At 42.7% G+C, this 19723-nt stretch overlaps 2 protein-coding genes across 2 annotated transcripts in view; one reads left to right on the top strand and one right to left on the bottom strand.

Annotated features, from left to right (window-relative positions):
• Positions 1–509: 509 nt before the first annotated feature.
• letm2 (leucine zipper-EF-hand containing transmembrane protein 2) lies at positions 510–13706 on the bottom strand. The gene is made up of 11 exons (XM_076098768.1): positions 13459–13706; positions 12688–12756; positions 11040–11556; positions 8501–8644; positions 7603–7746; positions 6735–6938; positions 6374–6493; positions 5618–5737; positions 4614–4712; positions 3689–3757; positions 510–2678 (listed from the first exon to the last, which is right to left on the bottom strand). The coding sequence occupies exons 2-11, from the start codon at positions 12732–12734 to the stop codon at positions 2622–2624; spliced, it is 1521 nt and encodes a 506-aa protein (XP_075954883.1). The 5' UTR covers positions 12735–12756; positions 13459–13706; the 3' UTR covers positions 510–2621.
• nsd3 (nuclear receptor binding SET domain protein 3) overlaps positions 12439–19723 on the top strand; it is a 25559-nt gene continuing 18274 nt past the window's right edge. The window contains exons 1-4 of the mRNA XM_076098771.1: positions 12439–12490; positions 15312–15497; positions 15712–16196; positions 18545–19404. Of these exons, the coding sequence (XP_075954886.1) occupies positions 18589–19404 (816 nt within the window). The 5' untranslated portion in view covers positions 12439–12490; positions 15312–15497; positions 15712–16196; positions 18545–18588. The remainder of the gene's footprint in view (positions 12491–15311; positions 15498–15711; positions 16197–18544; positions 19405–19723) is intronic.

The following is a 19723-nucleotide window of genomic DNA, read 5'->3' as shown; positions in this document are numbered from 1 at the left end:
AAAACATAACTGTAAATGAGTTACAGCGTATGGTTAATGTCTGCCTGTTGTCCCTGGCCACATGTTAAAAGAAGCAGCCCAAAATGACACGACACATCTTATAACATGAAAGTATTTCTTACAACATAATAGATAGTGGCGGAATGTAACTAAGTCGGCTACATTAACTGAAGTTACTGTACTTTGAGTATTTCCATTCTATGATGCTCCATTATATTTTGATATGTAGATGTTATCGACTCTCCTGTGACTGCAGCTGTAGACATGGATTCTTGTGCAGATGGTGCTACCTGCTGGTCATGATAAGAAATACATATTAAAATCCTGACGTGAGTCTTTCTGTGAACACGTGACCTTAATATGTGGCCAAAAATGATTGACGAAATCATTAAGTAGGTCTAGCAAATCAATAAACTATATGTGGAGTTTACAGTGGTTTCCTAGTGATAATCCAAATAAATTGTACTTCATCTGTATTGTCGACAAAGAGAGATAGGACACTGTCTGCAAAGAGTTTAATGATTTTAATTGTGTGAATTTGTTTTTTCCATCTCACACACTCATTTGCCCCGGTCAAGTGATGCATACATTCAATGCAGGGTAAGATGGAACTGGACAGCAGTGCATTCTTTTAAACTAAAAGAAACGATCCTTAAAGACAGAGGACACATCCTGATGGCATTGATGTACCATGTGAGACGGCAGTAGGTTTCCACACAGGCGTTGTGTTGTTGTTAACACAATATCATAAAAGAGGTGACGCAGGGAAGATCATCTAGGATGAGATGTAATATCTGTGGATGAATGTAACCGTGGATGCAGAATAATTCATAGAACTGGGACAGAAATTTACACACTTTTTTTTTTCAGTTTCAGGGTCTCAGAGGCACAGCAGAAATGTCGCAGTAGGCGGTACCACTCAACGTCAGAAACTCCCAAAAAAAGTCTGAGCATCGTCAGTGTTGTTGAACAGCACCGACACCTTTGTTTACAAAAATAAATGTTAATGTTTTATGACTCTGCTCACTTTTTGTTGTAATATGGCAGCAGATTACAAACTAGATATGATAAAGTAAATACTGTAATTAATTAAATTTATTTGTGCAGAGCCGATTGAAAAGGTGATTGCTTTTTCATCACTATCAACACAGTTGATTATAAGGAAATTATTAGTTTGGATCGAATATGGAAGGAAAAAAGGAGACATTCCACTAAAAAGAAAACGTTTAACTGGGCGCTTTAAACACACGGAGGTGACTGTTCAATCAAAAACTGACAATGGTACAATATAGAAACTCTGATGAAAAATGCAAACACAAACACATCGCCCTTTAACTTTAGGCACATATGTAAAAACCAATAATATAAATCTTCATTTGCAATCTTTTTTTTTTGTTTGTTTAAAAAAATATCCTTTCACTTATTGCATCCGCTTGTGGGATGCGTCGATGGATAAATAGCAAAGAGGAAATAAATGTGTGGAGACAGAAAGTTACTCCAACAATGTCACAATGTATAAAGAGGGATGAGAAATGTTAAGCACTGCCAAACACACACACCCCTGTATTTATGCAGCACACGATGATGTGGTAAACCTTCTGATTACAGCGTTCGGGGTCTTATAATGCAGTCGGATAGCTGGGAGAATCAATGCTTTACATGTCTTCTGGAGCTACAATGCCAAATAAAACATGCATCTCAGTTGTGGCTTGAGGATTTAAGCTGTTCCCCCATATTAATAATACATCTCTATGGACAACATCAAGTATTTTTTCTTTTCAGTTTAAAGAAATCTTAGTATCATAGTGTTAAAACTCAATACATATACTGTATTTGCAAATAAAATCACTTTTCTTTTACAGAATGTCCGTTTAGTGGTTTACCAGTGGAGGCGGTCTGCACGTTACCACGGTCACCTCTGGCTTTTAGGAGTGACCTCTCTCTTTAATAATACACCAGTCTTCATTTGTTAAATGCAGCAGCAAGCAGCTACGCTACGTCACCCTGTTCGGGGGGGGGGGGGGAGCTACTGAACCAAAAAGCTCGGTAACATATCTCAAAAAAAAAGGGGAAAAAAAAGGACTTCTCTCATAAAACCCCAAAGAGGAGCGACAAAGGTATCCAGATAAAAACAAAAGTAAAACTGCAGAGAGAGATGAGCGTTTGCCTTTGCACAGCAAAATGTACAGAGCTGCTGCGATGCAAGACGGAGACGCAAATATACAGGAAATTTACAAATGTACAGGAGGAGGAGGAGGAGACCGTCTAGACTCTCCCGTCAGACAGACAGTTGACCCAGCTCTGCCGTGGGCGGTTTGGGCGTCAATTCCAGGACGTCGGGTCCAAAGTTATCGCGCCATTCAATGGTTTGCCAGTCCGGTGAGCCGACGGAGAACGGAGTGCACAAATGTGAAAGCAAGAGGGTTTGACGGTGCGAAGACAAACCTGCGGGGACAACAGGGGAGAGGCAGCAGACCTTCCTGTGGGTGTGGACAGAGAGAGGGACGAGCAGAGGACAGGACTCCTAGATGTCATCTGACCACCACATCCCTGTCATCCCCCGCCCTGAGGACACAGAGCTGAGTCACTCCTCTCTCCAGTCCAGAGTCTCCCGCTCCACTTTACACACCGTTGGCACTCATCTTGCTCTTCTGGGACACCTCTGTTGCTGCTTTCGCCTGAGGAAGAGGTCGCAGAGGTCAGTACAACTGCAATACTCAGTTTTCCCGCATTAATAACATTAAATCGTATTCGTCTTTTTAATGTGTATAGCATTTAGCCGTTAGTGGATCAGCCATTAGGTGACAGGAATCATGGGATATAGGATGTGACAACGGTCCCCAGCCAGACATGATCTGTGGTCCTCACATGGTCACATGGTCAGTGTCTCAGACAGCTGAGATACTAAGACTTTCCATGCAGTACTGATTATTACACTTCACTGATGTATAATGACATTATGAAGCACAGCCTCAATAACAAGATGAGTAAAGTCAACAGCAGGTGAATAGAATTACAAAAGTTTGTGCTACACCGACAGAGCTCAGTGCCCACATTCCTCTCTAAATGAGCATGAAAGGAAACCTGCATGTCTATCAGCAGTTAACTTGACTGAAACTGATATTATGTTTCAGTGTCCTTAAAATGTGATTCATTGAACCAATGTTAGAATATGGAAATAATAGCACCACCACCCTGAATGATACATGGTTAAATGCTACAGACATTTAAACAGCAGTTGTGTGAACACACTAACCCAGTAGTGTTAAAACAGAGACAGAAAAGTATCAGATCGAGCGTGTGAAAGAGAGACGTAGTCTCTCTTTAAGTGACTGGTTGGTTTAAAAAAGAATCTGTTAAGAGTGTGCGTGGCAGCTCTATATTTATCAGCTATTTTTAAACATCACACAGATTCATTTAATATGTTCAGTTCCAATTCAGCCAGTAGCTGTTTTTGTATTTGAGATTCTGTCAAACCTCTCGTCATTACTTCTATACATCTAAACTGAACAGATTCCCTACAAGTCTCTACTGTATTCAAGCACTTTCTAGAACTATAGAGATTAGCATGTCATGTGAGAACGATCAAAGCCAGGAGGAACTAACTGGATTATGAAACCCCGTGTTGCATAACGTCTCATAATGGTTTCTGTGGATTCCACATGTCCAAGCAACAACGGGTGCTCACCTGAAGGACTTCAGCAGGAGTCAGAGGTTTGTCCGACACAATTGGAGCCTTGTCTCTCATCTCCTCCACCTACGACAGACGGATAATAAAAACATTTATAAGATGAGGGTTACTGCAGGATTTTAAGGTTCTTCTGTACAACCGATGCTCTATAAATGCTGCATTCTATGCAAAACTCAGAGGAGCGACTTGTCACTTAAACTAGAATAGCTGGTCCACCTTAAAGGTCGGTCCACCTCAAGTAAAGTAAATCTGCAACTACAAACACGCCTTCAGCAACTGGACAAATACTGTGAAGATCAGTGACTTTAAGATTTTTCTTTCTTGTTTTGTAATCATCTCCTCCAGGAGGATCATGCGCTCGGTCTGTCCACGACTAGTCCCGCATTCTGCTGCAGCAAACTGCATAATATTTTGGGTGGCCAGTTATGGCTGCATGATCAAGGACTTCCCGTAGTTGCAGTGACCCAAACCTTCTCAAAACACTTTGTGTTGCCTGTTTTATAATGTCATTGACGGCAACTCTGGAATTGGCATCCTGCTGTGTGGGGTGGATGCAACTCCAGCCCCCGGCTGGTCGGGGATGCTAGTGATAACACAGTTGTGTGCACGCCATCTGTGGCGATTTGCGCTAAAACAGCGCTTTACAGGTTCTGTTTAGACAGGGAGTTAGCAAATTGTGGGTTGTATTAACTCAATCACACAACATATACTGGTGGTCGTTGCAGAGACACCTGGTGGAGACTTTTGTAGTTCTGCATGTAGCTTGTGTGAGCGTCTTGGTATTTGAAAATATCCCAGGACTGGACGATAGTGAGATGCAGTACCACAAGTACACCTATTGTTTAAACAGAAATCTATTCTGCAGCAATGACCTTATTTCCTCTCTGCCATCAATACAGCTGATCTTATCTGTTTTACTGACCGGTCTGTCTTTGATGATGAGAGCAGGGTCCGCCAACATGTCCGCGCTAACTGAGGTGGTGTTTGCTCCCGTGTTCTCCGCTGGAGGGGGAGTAGATTTCTGCAGAAAACAACAACAAACATCTGATAAGATGAACACATCCCACAAGTGACTGCATGCTCTGGATTATTGTTCGACGGCTGTGTTAAAGTCCTTTAAGTAGGAGATATCTGGTGTCCAGCAGTTCAACATTTGCATATTCATCGATACTGGATAATTAAATACGGGAGAATGAGTAGATCGAAAGAAAGTTCATCAGAAAATATTTATATATTTGATTCATAGTTTCAATTATTTTTCAGAAGCAACATTTTCTTTTCACTTTTTCAAATTTGCCACTTTTCTTTGGTCATATATGGTAGCAAATAAAAGGTCTCTGTGCTTCGGACTGTTGGTGAGACAAAGCAGTTTGAAGACGCCTCTTCTGGGTCGAGGAAGTTGAGATGGCCGTTTAGCCGTGCCTTTTAATATTTCACTAGTGCAGAGTTTGGAGCTGCTGAAGAGTGAAGAGTTTGGTTCCAACGTTAGTAAATCAAGCAGCGACGGTTAACTACAAAGGCCCGCTGCGTACGGACGACATGCTCCACACAGTCTGCAGAGCCCTGAAGCCGCTGCTCGCTTGTTTATTCAAAATGTATTAATATTGTGTCGCGAGATACAAATTGGACAAAAGTCATCCCTGCACTCCCTTCAGGTCCCCAGCAACACACCCACCAAGTGTGAAGTAGATCGGATTGATTTTAGATTTGATAGACTAAACAATTATCAATTAATATGATTGTTAGTTGGAGCCCAGGCACCAGAAATAGTTGTGAAACACCTGGTGCTTTCCATACGCAAAGCAATCACTGAACGGTACCAAACGTCAGTGACCTGCACGCTAGCGATTTACCAGCATGAATGTTAAGCTTTCTCTAATCTGTACATTCAAGTGAACATGCACTAAGATGTGAAGTAGGCCGAACCTCTAGCTTGGGAACAGGCGGGATGACTGGAGGTTTCGGTTTGACGTCCGTCAGGTACATGGCTCTGGAGAGCAGCAGCAGCGACGGAGGAACGTTCTCCTTCAGGTGCAGGTCCAGCCACTAGATGAGAGGAACATTTATTATTTAGGGAACAAATGACAAAACATAGAAAGCGTCATTCTTTCATTATTAGTCAGTTCTGCATGAACAAAAACACACTATTTGCACCTTTTGTTTTGTTGTTTAACACCAAATGTATGCTGCATATGTGTGTGTGTACACCAAACGTGAAGCAAATTGTCGCATTGTGTCATTCGTGCTCGACGCCCCAAGAACCCAAAACAAACAGATTTTGCTGTAGTTTAATCCCCATAAACGGATAAGAAGGATGCTGAAATAACTACATAATAATGCCAATATGTAAAAAGTCTGAATTCATGGTTTGTCAGGTCTTTGGCCGCAAGATGACAAGCAGACAACATTTAAAATGCTTGTTTTCTGAATGGAGTTCGGATCGATTCGTGCTATGCTTTGCTAACATTGTACCTGCTCTATCCACGCTCAAAATAGCAACATCTAGGCATAAGTATGGCAGCAGTGTTATTGTTTATACCATAGACAGTCTATGGTTCATACACATACATTGATACATGCATCCCCTGGGGATGTTAATCTGGGGAAATCATACAATTGTAAAACCAGTATTAAGTGTTCATCAACAAACTAAAGCTACAAACCCAACGCTGCTTTGCTCACCTGCTGGATCTGCTGATGGAGCTGCTCGGTGGTGAGACCCAGAGACCTCATCCCTCGACTGCGGCACGCGGCCTGTAATTCTGACACACTCATAGCTGCCACACCCTCCGCTGCAATCATCTGTGAAGAGACGGAGAGGGAAGTCCAACACTGTTGCACAAGCTTGGGAAAAAGTTACACACTAAGAGGGACAGGAAGAACTCAATCTGAAACTTTCCAGCGGTTTTACCTAAAAAAAAAATGTCTTTGTTCGCTACGATATAAAAGTCAATTTGCAGAGTCTTAAAAAAAAAAAAGTAACATCATGCCGACAGTCCCTTAAAACCGTAAAATACCGCCATGCCCTGGTCCTCCATCTCACCTCATCGTCTGACTTGATGGTTCGGAGCTGCATCATCAGCTGGAAACGCAGCAAGTTGTTTGTGCCGATGGGCTGCAGCTCCAGCAGTTTACACAGAGCCACCAGCTGGGGGCGCTCCAGGTGCTCCAGCGTCAGCTCGTCCTCGAACAGCTTCGAAAACCGGACGATGTCCTTCGTGGTGGGCTGCTCGCCTGTGCCCCGGACCTGACGAGGACACACAGAGTCACTGTGGCAAAACCAGGAGGGAGCAAATACTGTCCAGACAAGCCGTGTCAGCAGTTTCAGAACACGTTCACCTTAATTGGACAATTACAGCATCTCATGGAACGCACTATTTTATTAACACTGCATTCAAAACTGTGGGAGACGCTCTGCTCCATTACTTTCAAAGCACGGCCTCGTCCGCAAACCGGCGATCAAATGCGATTTTAAAAAAGGGGGAAGAGATGGATGCAAGCCGACGTCAAGCTCTTGCTGAGCTGTTGAATCATAGTTCATTGTAATTAAATACCGCTAAAATCCACCTGTCGTCAGCATTTGTCCACATCTATCAAAACAGAAAGAAAGTGGTTAAGTAGTAAAAGCCCGCCTCTTGCTTGATTTAATTGGCTGTCCGGGCCAAGTGTGACATCGACAAGCGGTGCGACTCCGCGCCTTGCGCTGAAAAGTTGGAAGTATTTAATTTATTTGAGCGTCTAGATTCCCATTAATAATCTAAACTATGGCTCAGTTTGATTACTGAACCTTAATAACAAGCAGCGTTAAAAAGAAAACAGGCTCCTCCCATCGAGGGGTCTTGACGTGAGCCGTGTATGGACGGGCTGCCACTGATGCACTGAAGATGTTGAAGTGTTATCTTGTAATTTACCTTCTGAACGTATGTGGAGAAGCGCTGCGTCTCGTCTTCCGTTTGAGCTTTGGCTTTATTCCGTCGAGCCATCTCAGCGATGGTCTCTTGGAGGAACTTGGCCAGCTCCAGCTTCGCCGCCAGACCTTTCTTCTGCTTCTCCTCCTGCATGAAGGAGGGAGAGACAGGTTAGTTTGAACCAAACGGTTTTCTCCACTTCAGAACACTGTGTTGATTACAGGTTCTCTACAGTTAAACATCACAGAAAGCTTTTCACTGAGCTAGTTGGATTAATAAAAGATCCAGCCATTGGCTCGAGTACAAAAAGCTGACTTTACAAACTATTTTGAACACAGGTTGCCTGTTCAGGTCTTTACTTCTTTGCGTTTTCCTTATTTCCTGATAATGTTTTCCAGATTATTATTATTAACCCTGCTTTCAAAACCACCCTACAACATAGTTTTGACTCTATCATAGATCATACGTTTGTCTCTCCGAACTCTGACCCCGTTTTGTGCTGTTTATTGTTATTGTTTTGACACGTCTGCACCGTCCAGGAGCACGAGAGCGTTTCAGTGAATCACTCAACCGTGCTCCAGAACCACCAGCAACACCAGAGAGGACAGGCCAAGTACAGACACCCGCTGCTTTCCTTTTACAGGAGAGCAGAAGCTAACAAAAGGAATGTGGTATCCTTATAGTTACAGGAACAATAGCTTTTTAACAAAGAATACAGAACACATGTATGTTACAGCTCCTGAAGTAAATGAAGATTAGATAAAGTCTGCTGCCTGAGTTACCTGAGGCTCTTAGTTCAGCAGACATATCCGAGCAGTTATATAATTACAATGAACCCTTTGGCGAGGTCATGCAGGCGGCAGGGTGTGTGTTGTGTGTCTGTGTGTACATGAACACATGCCTTTTTGGACTCTGTCTCGAAGGTGGAGGGCAACATCTCCGGGAAGAGCTTGAGGAAGACGGGAAGGAGGAACTCCATGAAAGGAACGATGATGAACAACGTGAAGGGCACCAGGCGGAACAGGTCAGCGCAGGTCCGCAACAGCTGGAAACACAAGAGACACAAAACGAGGTCAACTTGGGGAAATGTGGACGGCTGCATGAGCGTCGCCGCGATGCAGTCGTCTTCGGAGGGGTTCTGCATGTAAGATCCATTACACGTGCGCCGTGGCTCTGCCAGTCTTTAAACAGCAGAAATATAGTTTTACCACTGTGCACAACTTGGGACCCTGAGGGTGCATATATGAGGCTGCATATATTGTCTTGGGGAATATTGGATTTTAATTGGGATTAAAGACTTTGAATAATCATCTTGCACGTGTTTCTGCGTCTGGCGTCGCTTTGAAATAATCAAAGCTTTACGCTTTTTTTGAATAAAAATTTACAAAAGATTGTGAACATTTTATTTAAAATATTTAAACGTTAAAGACAATGTATTGAGTAGCTATGTCTCCTCTATTCAAACAACGCCATCTACCAGTGTCTTCTCTACATGGACCTCGTCTGACATGTGCATAGATTTAAGTTCAGGGAAGAGCTCCTAATATGAAGAGAGAACTTCTCAGCAGAGCCAGCAGGTATTAAGGACTCTTGTTACGGTTTCTTGAACACAACCAGGACCGGCTCAGCTGACCACATCATGTGATCCGCTGCTTCATAACAGCACCTGTAGCTGAACGATAATTGCTGACATTTGAACTGCTCAGCGTTGTGATCCAGTAAACGGCACAGATTAAAAACACAGCCATCACTTTTCATAACTGATCGTCTGACTAGCTGATCCCAGATATGATCAGTAGGAGTGTGTGAGTCCGAGTCGACCAAAAAGTGAGTGACAAGACGTAGCAAAGATGTTTGAGGAATTTAAAACAAAAATGTCTCCGTTATATAGTTTGTCCACCAAAGAGCACTGAAAAGTGTATTTGTTTACTGTTAAGTGTCCCGCTCCGTACAGAGCTTTGAATTTGATGATTCATTAAATTTCAAGGATTCTTTAAAAAATAAAAAATAGCATTGATGTAAAACAATGAATACTGGCTGATATCAGATGTTTTAGACTCTCAAAATATTAATATCTGCCTGAAAATTCCAGTTATGGTTGAGCTTTAATAAAGACATCCATATTGGATATATTTCTGCAACGTTTTCCTCTGCAGGGTCCTCTGCAGGGTCCTCTGCAGGGTCCTCTGCAGGGTTAAAGACAGCATTTGTATTTTGCTATTGTTGTATAAGAAGAGTGCCGTCCTGTCGTGTCCGGCTCTATTACTAGAGATAGTTGTTAAAAACGTGAGAGAAAAATAATATCAATTCAGACTGAGCGTCAGCGGAAGATCAATATTTAAGATCTCTGATTGGGCTCAGGAGCAAACCACAGTGACAGTGACTACGGCTACAACTGACAATAACTTTATTAGTCGTTTGATTTATGAAATGTGAAAAAGAGGGAAAACACCAATCGGTCCAAAACCAAACAATATTCAGTTTACTATAACATAAGACAAAGCACAGCGGCAAATCTGACACTGATTTTCTACATTTATGTTAAAAAAAACAACTTAATAACTGATAGAATTATCTGCAGATCTTTCTGCCATCAAATCATTTATTGATGCTTTTAGCTTCAATCAAATGTGAAGTTAAGGTAAAATACTGCAGACAGTGAAAATGATTCAATGTCATGTATTTGTGCAGCACACAGCTCAACCCTACATATCACAAAGCAAATAGTCTGTAACACAGTTCTTAACAAAACACAGCTACTGTACAGACCAACACCAGAACTGAATGTCTCAGATTAAACCCATTTCAGGATTATTAAGGAGTTGTAATAGTGTATTTGAAGTATTGTGACTTAAAATACACTATTACAACTCTGTGAATGATTATTTACATGAATGTCTGTCTCACCGCTGCACCACATGGCTGCATACCTGCTGTTGCTCACGTGAGTTACGACTTCGGGAACACGCTGTACACATTACTATTTGACATGCGAAGGTGTGATACATTCAACTGAACCCTAAGGCCATAAAATATACTTCTCGCTGATAACAACCCAGAGGAAGAACCGGGACGACTACTCCTGGAGTGTTTTGGTCAAGATAAAAAAAAGAGGATTGTTAAGGAAACAAGACAGACAGTGCTGCTGTGATCAGAGGGCAACAGAGGAGGATCCGTGCAGAAGGCCGGGCCAAGACAAAGAACACCTAAGACCTAAACTTGGGAAACAGGTGTGGGAAGTCTGAATTATAATATCTCATGAGCATAAAGATCTCCACGAGCTCAATTACTTTCAGGTGCATTACCAATAGAAACTAGGAGGTTTAATGGTGTACCTGACACAAAAAAGCCTTTGTTTTTCTTAAATGTCGTTTATTAACTGATGACACTTTTGAGTAAAGCATCCTGTGTTTCTGATGAGTCGATGAAGCTTCTCTTACCCTTCTCCTCTCCCTGCGTGTGAGCAGTTGTCCGTGCAGCAGCCTCCACACCATCCTGCCCGCGATCGTGATGTCGATGCCAAGCAACCGGAAGCCGTTGTAGTAGTGCTTCAACTCATCCACAATCTTCTGATACAGAGACTTTTTCACGACTGCCCTCTCCTGCACCGGAGGGACGGCGGCCGTTGTGGCGGTGCTGGCGGACGTCGGAGTGGCTGCCGACGGAGGCTGGGACTTTTTAGCTTCCGGCGAAGCATCCTGGGCGGCGGCTGGTGAAGTTTTAGTGTCCTCCTGCTTTATTTCTTGGAGCCAAACGCCCGAGCTGTGCAGAGAGCGGGCGAGCAGGGCCGGGTTGTGGCCGCGGCCGATGGCGTGGCCTCGGTAAGAGTGGGGGGAGCCGTAGCGGGAGTGCCTGAGTGTGAGCGGGGACGAGACCTGGCGAGGAGGGTCTACGTGGAGATAGGCTTTGGAAGACAGAGAGGAGCAGCTGTTCCTCTTGGTTAACAAATAGGATCCCCTGTTGACCGCAACAACAGAGACTGGTTAGTAATTACATAATATTATGCATTTTAAAAAGCAAAGAAATAATACAATAAAGCTCAAACATGTATTTAAAATACACAACTACAATTTGGAAAATTCATTAATTCAGATGATAGAGCTGCAACAATTACTAGATGACAAATACTTAAATTGGGGTATATTTTAATGAGTTCATTTCAGTCTTCTTCCTCCCAGCCTTTGCTGGTGCAGGGCTACGTCTCTTGGAGATTTACTACCACCTATAGATCAGATTTACTACCACCTATAGATCAGTGGAATAGTGTGAAATGTGTCCCTTGTACGTGTGCAAAATACAAACAAAACAGGGAGCCATTCATAGCGAACGGCTCCACAGCACTACTACGAAAACGTCAAAAACTCCACATTGGAACCTTTAATGGGACGCAAATGTGTCCAAAGGTTGTGCAATATGGATAGCAATCTTCTATCATGTATATTGATAAGTAACAGAGGAGGGAAACGTTTCTGTATAAAAAAAAAAACATTTACTACAGATAGAATAACCACATAGGAATGGCTGATCAAATAACTGTAAATGCAAAAATGTTGATGCCACGTGGCCTTATTGATCTAGAGATATTAAAAGCAGAGCTAACTTAGTATACGTGGTATGGTTAAGTTGACAGTTGACAAATTGGTAGGTCTTCTCATGCTATATATTGCCATGTTGCCAAACCCTGATGTACAACTGAGTTACATTGTGTACCAATCTGATAACTAAAGTTGCAGGGGGTCATGAGAAGTTAGGGTAGTGACAGTGACACAAAGCTGGCCTATCAGCTGCCAGTTTGTGATCTTGCATCATCAGTGGAAGCCACAGCAGTGGTGTGTTTACCTCACGTGTGTCATGAGAGACATTGAATAGGCTTCTCTGCAGCAGACAGTAGGTAAACAAAGACAGCTTGTGACTCTCCTTAGACACAACAGAGAGCGTAAGAGCTCGTAGATACTGTCGTTGAACTTTGTGAAGAGAACCAGTTCTGCGTTTTGTAAATCAATTAGTAACTCAGCCCGCTTTGCATTGCTAGAATTCGTATTTTACTAACTTACAGAATGTAAATGTAGCCACGTGCAGCTTACTTACCGTGATCTTGTGACTGCAAGGAGCACCTGTTGACTAAAGACTGCCATTGCAGGGGCAGGTTACAGTACTCTGTTGAAGCACACAGGAGACAGACACACAGAGTAATGTTAGGTGTATGGTTGCAACTCACTCAAAAGGTGCAGCAACAGGCAAACATTGAAAAATACAACAAGCATAACACGAGGAACATCTGTCAGATCACACACACACACCTGCCACAGTGAACACATGAAAGATATGCTGTGCAAGCGAGCTAACCATGAATGAAATAATATGACCGAGCTAACATTAGCATGAGCTAGCATGAGCAACCGGACAGCAGGTTAGCTCAATATTATGCAACAACAACATCGGTCGCTCCTTAGCTGACAGATATCAACCCGGTCACTGTAACGCCCAACAGATTAATTCAACCGTGCTTACTGCCTAACGTCAGTTTGAGTGTTACAGCGTCTGTTGTGCTAAATGGACGTAACGTTTACATAATGATAAACTCTGGAGGAAATCCTCAACCATTTGATAATGTACCACTAATGTTAGCCAATGTGACTGGTGTACAACCCAAATATCTAAAAAAAATAAAATAAAGAGTATTACTCTCGAAACCTTTGACAGTTGCCAGTACGGTAAGATTCACATTAGCATCGTGCTAGCAGATTCAACCATTAACGCTAGCTAGGACACCTCGGCTATCCTAGCACGTTAGCTTGCTGCTGGCTAAGCTAACGTTAGCTACTGAAATGGCAGTCGGCGGATGACGAGCTCACTAACCTCCAGCGTCAATGACGGAGCTATGGCTGCCGCTGTTGACTGGGCGTTGTAAGGCTTCTCGGTGAGACTTGAATAAGAATAATCCATCCACGGTCGAGGTAAACGGGAGTGACGAAAGTAACGGCTGATGAGCTGATAAACCCATTTACGGTGGGTTTACACTTCTAAAGTCGTCGTGTTTCGGCTGCTTGTTGTCCCCTCGTCATGTGCAGCCTTCCCAGGCAGCTGCACTGAAAGGTCACACTGTACATGCGTGAATGTTGTGTGCGGTCCTACCGAAGATCGTCTATGTTGTTGAAGGATGAATTACTCTGTGGTTAAAAATAATAACGTCCCAGTTGTTATTTCGCCTCAGAGCTTCTTAAATTCGGAATGTATCATTGGAAAATCAATCAGAAATATTAGGAAAAATACCTTTAAGCTTGACAGAATTGTAATTCTCATAATTTTCCTCCTCTTATGGCAAAATGCTTGAGTTGGAAAGGACACACCTCTAATATATAAAGTGACATAAATAAATACTAGGAGGTACATAAACTACAATAAAATAAAAATAGAAACTACACAACAGCATTTGGAGACAAACACATGGTAAAGTGAGTGGTGCTGATAAAGTGACAGTGGCGTGATTAATATTAGCAGGTCTATTAATATTAGCAAGTCTATGAAATCAGTGTCTGTATGAGTATAAAAAAAAATTGTGAGTCAATGTAACATACTGTTGCATAATATGGTACATTATGTTATAGTATGGGTAGAGACCTAGTATAAAGTGTAGTAACATAGTAGTATAGTATACCATAATACATAGCATTGTACAACAATATAGCATAGTAGTATAATAACATAATATGATATGTAGTATAGTACAGCAATAATATAATATCAAATACCACATGGTATACAATACCAAGAGAGACATATATGATATGACTTTGCTTATGACAGATGTCCTGTACTAATAACTTACATTTAATCCAGACCAAATACATTTAAAAAAAGTGAGCCATGCTGAATCATGCTTAATTTTACACCCATATTATAATGTCTAGTTTTAGAAGTTGTTCACAATATTTTGGGATGTTTTAAGTCATCATGCAGACTGGCTTTGCAAGAGATGCAACTGCTCTTCAGCTTTGGGACTCTGTATAATAATAACCATTAGCTTAATATATATTAATAAATACACACCAGTTTCACCTGTGTTTGGCGTTCAATTCTCATCTCATTTTGGTTTGCTTCCCAAATGTCCTATTTGATCCCCATACGAAACCCTTAGTTTCTCCCATTACACGTGCTGTTTGTACGCTCCCTTCTGAGTCTTTTTGCCCCTTGTCCCAAACTTTACTTGACACAGTTCATCTTTACAAAGATAAAAAGTCAGGAATCTAATTTAGTCTGCAAAAAAATAATATTCAGGGGGTGGGTGGATTTTGGTGTGGTGGTCATTAGCCACTTTGCCAGATATAATCTCTGTCACCTGCAGTTTACACTTTAGCCAGACATCCTCTGGTTTTGAAATGCTTTTGCTGTGAGGAAAATTTGCTGAGCATCGCTCAAATGTAAATCATCCTAGTCAACCAGCGACCGTTTGGCCCAGTACTTTTTTTAAATCTGTTTTTAGTAGGCCAAATATGAAGATAAATTGGCATGTCATTCATAAAGGTGTGTAGACATAGTTTGAGATGGTCTTTAATGTGCCGGCATGGTCCGACATAAAAGGAGGATGCAACAGAAAGGGTTGAAATCCTCAGAATAAACTCGTATGTGGGTTTTGAGTTCATTTTAATCTAAGAAGTACTATCATATAACAAGATATAGTCGAACTGCTTTCTGTTTATATTGTCCAACAGGTTTCCGTGGTGCCAATAATCTGTGGACTACACACCATTTGTGGTGCCAGGATTTAGAGGCAGAGTGAGAGGTCTTTCATGTCCCGCTCCTCTCAGCTACAGATCAGGAGAGGAGGCGTATAAAAGCCAATCAGACTCGACTGGACGTTGCTGCAAACGTAACTACGGGATCTGCATCACGTTGTGGTCAGCATGAAATAAAAATAATCAAAACAAATATTTTAATATTTTATGTGAATTATGTGATAGTATTGAAATATATATTTTAAACAGTTTCTTTTCTTTACACTATCCCCTCCTCAAAAGACTCCTCCTTTCATTTCAGTGTGTGTGTGACTTATATTACATTTGCTCCTCGACCTCCTTTTTTTCTGGCCCACATTCTTTCCTATGAAAGCAGATGCCTTCAGAAGTAAACTACACATCCCGGAGTGCTCCTCATAACCCCTCCGGGTCCGGATCTGTGGGATTTTGGCGCTGAGCTGCAGGAGAAACCGACCACTAGGCCTGGACTAAAAAAAGAAAAAAAAGAAAAATAAGCTGGGTGCTTTTGTTAAACCAGAGGAAGAGGGAGCTAGAGATTATTATTAATAAGAAAACTACAGGAGGGCGACGAGAACTGAACACACATCTGTCTGCAGCAGTGTTTCTACTAAAGGCTCCAGTCCCTACATTGAAGAAGAGCCCAGCTTTGGGATTGGGCAGAGACCAGATAGCGTAACACCCCCTCCTCCTCTCTGTGGAGAATTGCGTTAAATCGAGAAAGGAAAAGGCCTGAGCTTTATCTATATAACAGGACATTTTTTAGATTTGTTTTTCTCCTTATATATTATACGAGGAACCGTTGCTGGCTGGTGTATGTGTTTAGAATGGGACACGCTGAAGGTATTTATATTTTTCTAATATATGTATATATTTCCCTGCATCTCTCTGCTCGGCATCTAAATCTGTGCTGCTCCTTCGCTCTCCTCTTTAGCGATAAGCGTGTTGGCCATCGCTGCTGCATGTTGTTGTCCCCCCTCCTCTCTCTCTCCGTCCGCTCGGACCATTTGTTTGGGGACGTAGCTAGCTTATTTGCGGGCACATTTCTAACCAAAGCCGCCAGTGATGGAGGTATAATCAACGCCAGACAATTTGATTTAAAGGGGCAAAGGCAGCCATATTGGCAGCGGAGCATTAGCTTAGCAACATTAGCTTCCCCCTTTTCATATTCTTCCATGTGTGGTGCACACAAACTGATAAATAATAACTGTCAACGCTTATTCGTGTGTGCCTGAAGACAAACTAATATAAATGGTGCCACCCCTCTGTGTCGTGGTTGTTTTCTAACGGCTAAAAACGGTCCACATCTTTTTTTTCCCAAGACTAGCTCCTTTTGATGGCAGGTAGCTTTAGGCTAACATCGCAGAAAGCTATAAGATCATTCAGAGAAACATTTTGTTCTGTGTGCGCAGTTGTGAGCGGGTATTAATGTTTCCCACAACACACACGGACCCTAAAATAGTAACACAAATCGTTATAGGTAGCTAGTGACCGTTAGTTGACACCTTTATGGATGTTTACATCACCGGTATCCACCTTTGCCAACCGCTGGGCAAAACCCGAGCGTGTTCACAAACGGAACCACGATCAGTGGAATGAGTCGATTCACCGTGAGCATGCACGCGCCGACACTTTTAACCTGATCAGTTAATCATTAGTTATATATATATATATATATATATATATATATATATATGTGTAAAAGTGTTGAGTATAAGCGGGCGCAGGTAGCTGCTCTTTGTTTTGTTTTGTGATCGCAGGCCAGCATGTGTTTGTGTTGGTGAAACACTAACTGATCTCGTGAGGAGAGGCACTGCACAGATGGTTAATGGCTGTCAGAGAGAAACTTCTTAATTAGAAGTACGAGCTGTCTGGAATTAGTTTGTGTGTTTATGGAGATACGTTTAAGATAATTGACGGTGATTTGTGGATCATGATTGGACTTGACACAGGTCCTCTTATTGTCTCCTAACATCTAGACAGCCCTGTGAGTTTATCAGTGCTTCAACTAACAACCGTTTTTTATTAAAATATCTTTCCCAGAGCCCAAGTAAACATAACTAAATTCCAGTTTTGTCTTAAAGTTAACAACTCAGAGATAATTCAGTTAATTATCATAGAAAACAACACCAACAAAAATCAACAGTGCTATGTGATCTTCAGCTCTTCAGTGTATTGGTAGCTGAGGTAACATTTGAGCGGTACCGTATGCATTCTCAGGATGGTGCTACATGTCACATAATATGCTATGACTTCATAAAGCATCAATGCTGGATTACCCGCCAGGCAAAGCGTGATACTGCCCTGGGGCCCCCAGGTCCCCTGGTTGGCAATTATTTTGTTTGCGCAACATGCACATTTGTTTGCAAATATGCACCATATTAGCTGAAATGGTCCTAGTAGTTTCACCTTATCTCAGTTCTCTATGTCAAAATCTAGTTTTAACATTCTGATTCTATTATGCCTTCATAGTGCGTGTTGCTAAATCCATTTGTGTTTAATAAGATGACCACAAACTGACTGACACACTGCAAACCAGGTTCAGGATAGTATCCCACAATAGGAGCACTGGTAGGTTCATGGCCCTCTGGCCTTGATGTTATGGAGCTGCCACTTATGTGATGCATGCATACACTAGTGCCGAACGATTTAAAGAAAATATATAATTACGATCATTTTTGATTGGTATTGCAATTGCTTTATGATTTGCGATACAAGGGGAAATTATATATTTTCCATCATCATTCTCATTTTCATTTAAATGATTCTGGTGTGATATTTGCGTGGATCTGTAAAGAACAAAGATGTCTCCTTAAGTCTGTAGAATATGATGCGTAGACCAGGACGTCTGCAGGACGACACTATTTAATCTAAAATGCTATTCTGCCATTTGAAAATTGCAGTAGGCCATATTACAGTTCAGATGAAATTGTGTATCCCGTTTATACGTACATAATGAATAGAATGTGACAGGAGCCAGGGGGTCAACAGGGGCCCTCAAAGGGTCATGCAGAGAGCAGATTTGACGTGTGTCCTGCATGTCGTATCATTTCTCAGGGCATTCTTACAGGATAAATGAGATGATCCTGAACAAGGTATTTGTCCGTCTTGGTTCTGGTGTGATAACTGTGATGAACAGTGACGAGGATTTAATCAGAGCCTCTTCTAACTGCATACGTCTCTCTCATCAGGTCCAGTCAAAGAAAAAGACAGTTAAGGATGCAGGAGCCCAACAATGGATTTCTCCTTCTCTTTCATGCAAGGGATCATGGGAAATACAATTCAGCAACCCCCTCAGCTCATTGACTCAGCCAACATCAGACAGGAAGGCACCTGCGACACCGGCAGTGACCCCGGCGAGGATGGTGGTCCCTCCTACGATGCTGCCCTGGATGCAGAGTTCTCCTATCCGCCGTCGGCCTCGGAGGACATGTCGCATGTCTCCAACGGCTACCCGCCCAGCCTGGGCATGTACGAGCCGCAGGCCAAGTTCTCCATGTACTCGCAGTTCCCCAACGGCTCGGCCAACGGCTACGGGGCCATACGGAGCTACGGCGATCACGGCCTCATGCCGGGGGAGGGGACGGTCCTGAGGGGCCCGGGTCTCCAGGAGAGGCCTTTGTCCCCCGTGTCCCCACCTCTGCACCCGCACCTCCACCACCATCACCATCACCCCCATCCCCACCACCACCCCCACCACCACGGCGCGCACCACTTCCACTCGAACCCGCCTCACATACAAACCCAGCCGCACACGCAGAGTCCCCCGCCGCCGCCGCCCTCCCAGCACCACTTGCCCCACACGCCTCACATCATGACCCACACTCTTCCCCCTCCTCCCCCGTTGCTCCTGCCTTCCTCCAGTCCCCCGCCCTCCCTTGTGGACAGCACCCCTTCCTCTCAACCCCCCCACGGTCTGTCCAACACCCCCGGTGGGGTGCTGAAGAAGACCAGCTCTCCAGAGATCAAGCTGAAGATCATAAAGACGTATCAGAATGGGAAAGAGCTGTTTGAGTCTGCGCTGTGCGGAGACCTGCTGCAAGAACTGCAGGTAATGTCTGCATGTCTGAGCTAGTTACACACACTCACTCACACTCACTCACACACACACACACACACACACACACACACACACACACACAAGAACATGGCACTTGACTTGTTAATTGTTGATGTGATTGTTCATTAAAAAAATACAGTGCTGTCTCCAGCTTCTCAAACGAGAGGATTATCTATTTATCTCTGTTTTATTTCACTGTAAATGTAATATCTTCATGTTTTTAAGATGTCAGATTGGATTCTGGGAAACTGTAACAGGAAAAAAAAATGTATAATGAAAATTCCAGAAAATAATCTGCAGATACATTCAT

The sequence above is a fragment of the Anarhichas minor genome, unplaced genomic scaffold (assembly GCF_050575085.1).
Source record: "Anarhichas minor isolate MPS153535 unplaced genomic scaffold, ASM5057508v1 ptg000025l, whole genome shotgun sequence".
NCBI lineage: Eukaryota > Metazoa > Chordata > Actinopteri > Perciformes > Anarhichadidae > Anarhichas > Anarhichas minor.
This window is presented reverse-complemented; position numbering and strand designations above follow the sequence as displayed.

Coding starts and splice junctions, on each gene's coding strand:
- letm2 (XM_076098768.1), bottom strand. CDS start 12,734: ATGGCAGTCTTTAGTCAACAGGTGCTCCTTGCAGTCACAAGATCACG. Junction 6,494..6,734: donor CCATCAAGTCAGACGATGAG/GTGAGATGGAGG, acceptor GTCTCTTCACAG/ATGATTGCAGCGGAGGGTGT. Junction 2,679..3,688: donor CTCCTGCTGAAGTCCTTCAG/GTGAGCACCCGT, acceptor CCTCTTCCTCAG/GCGAAAGCAGCAACAGAGGT.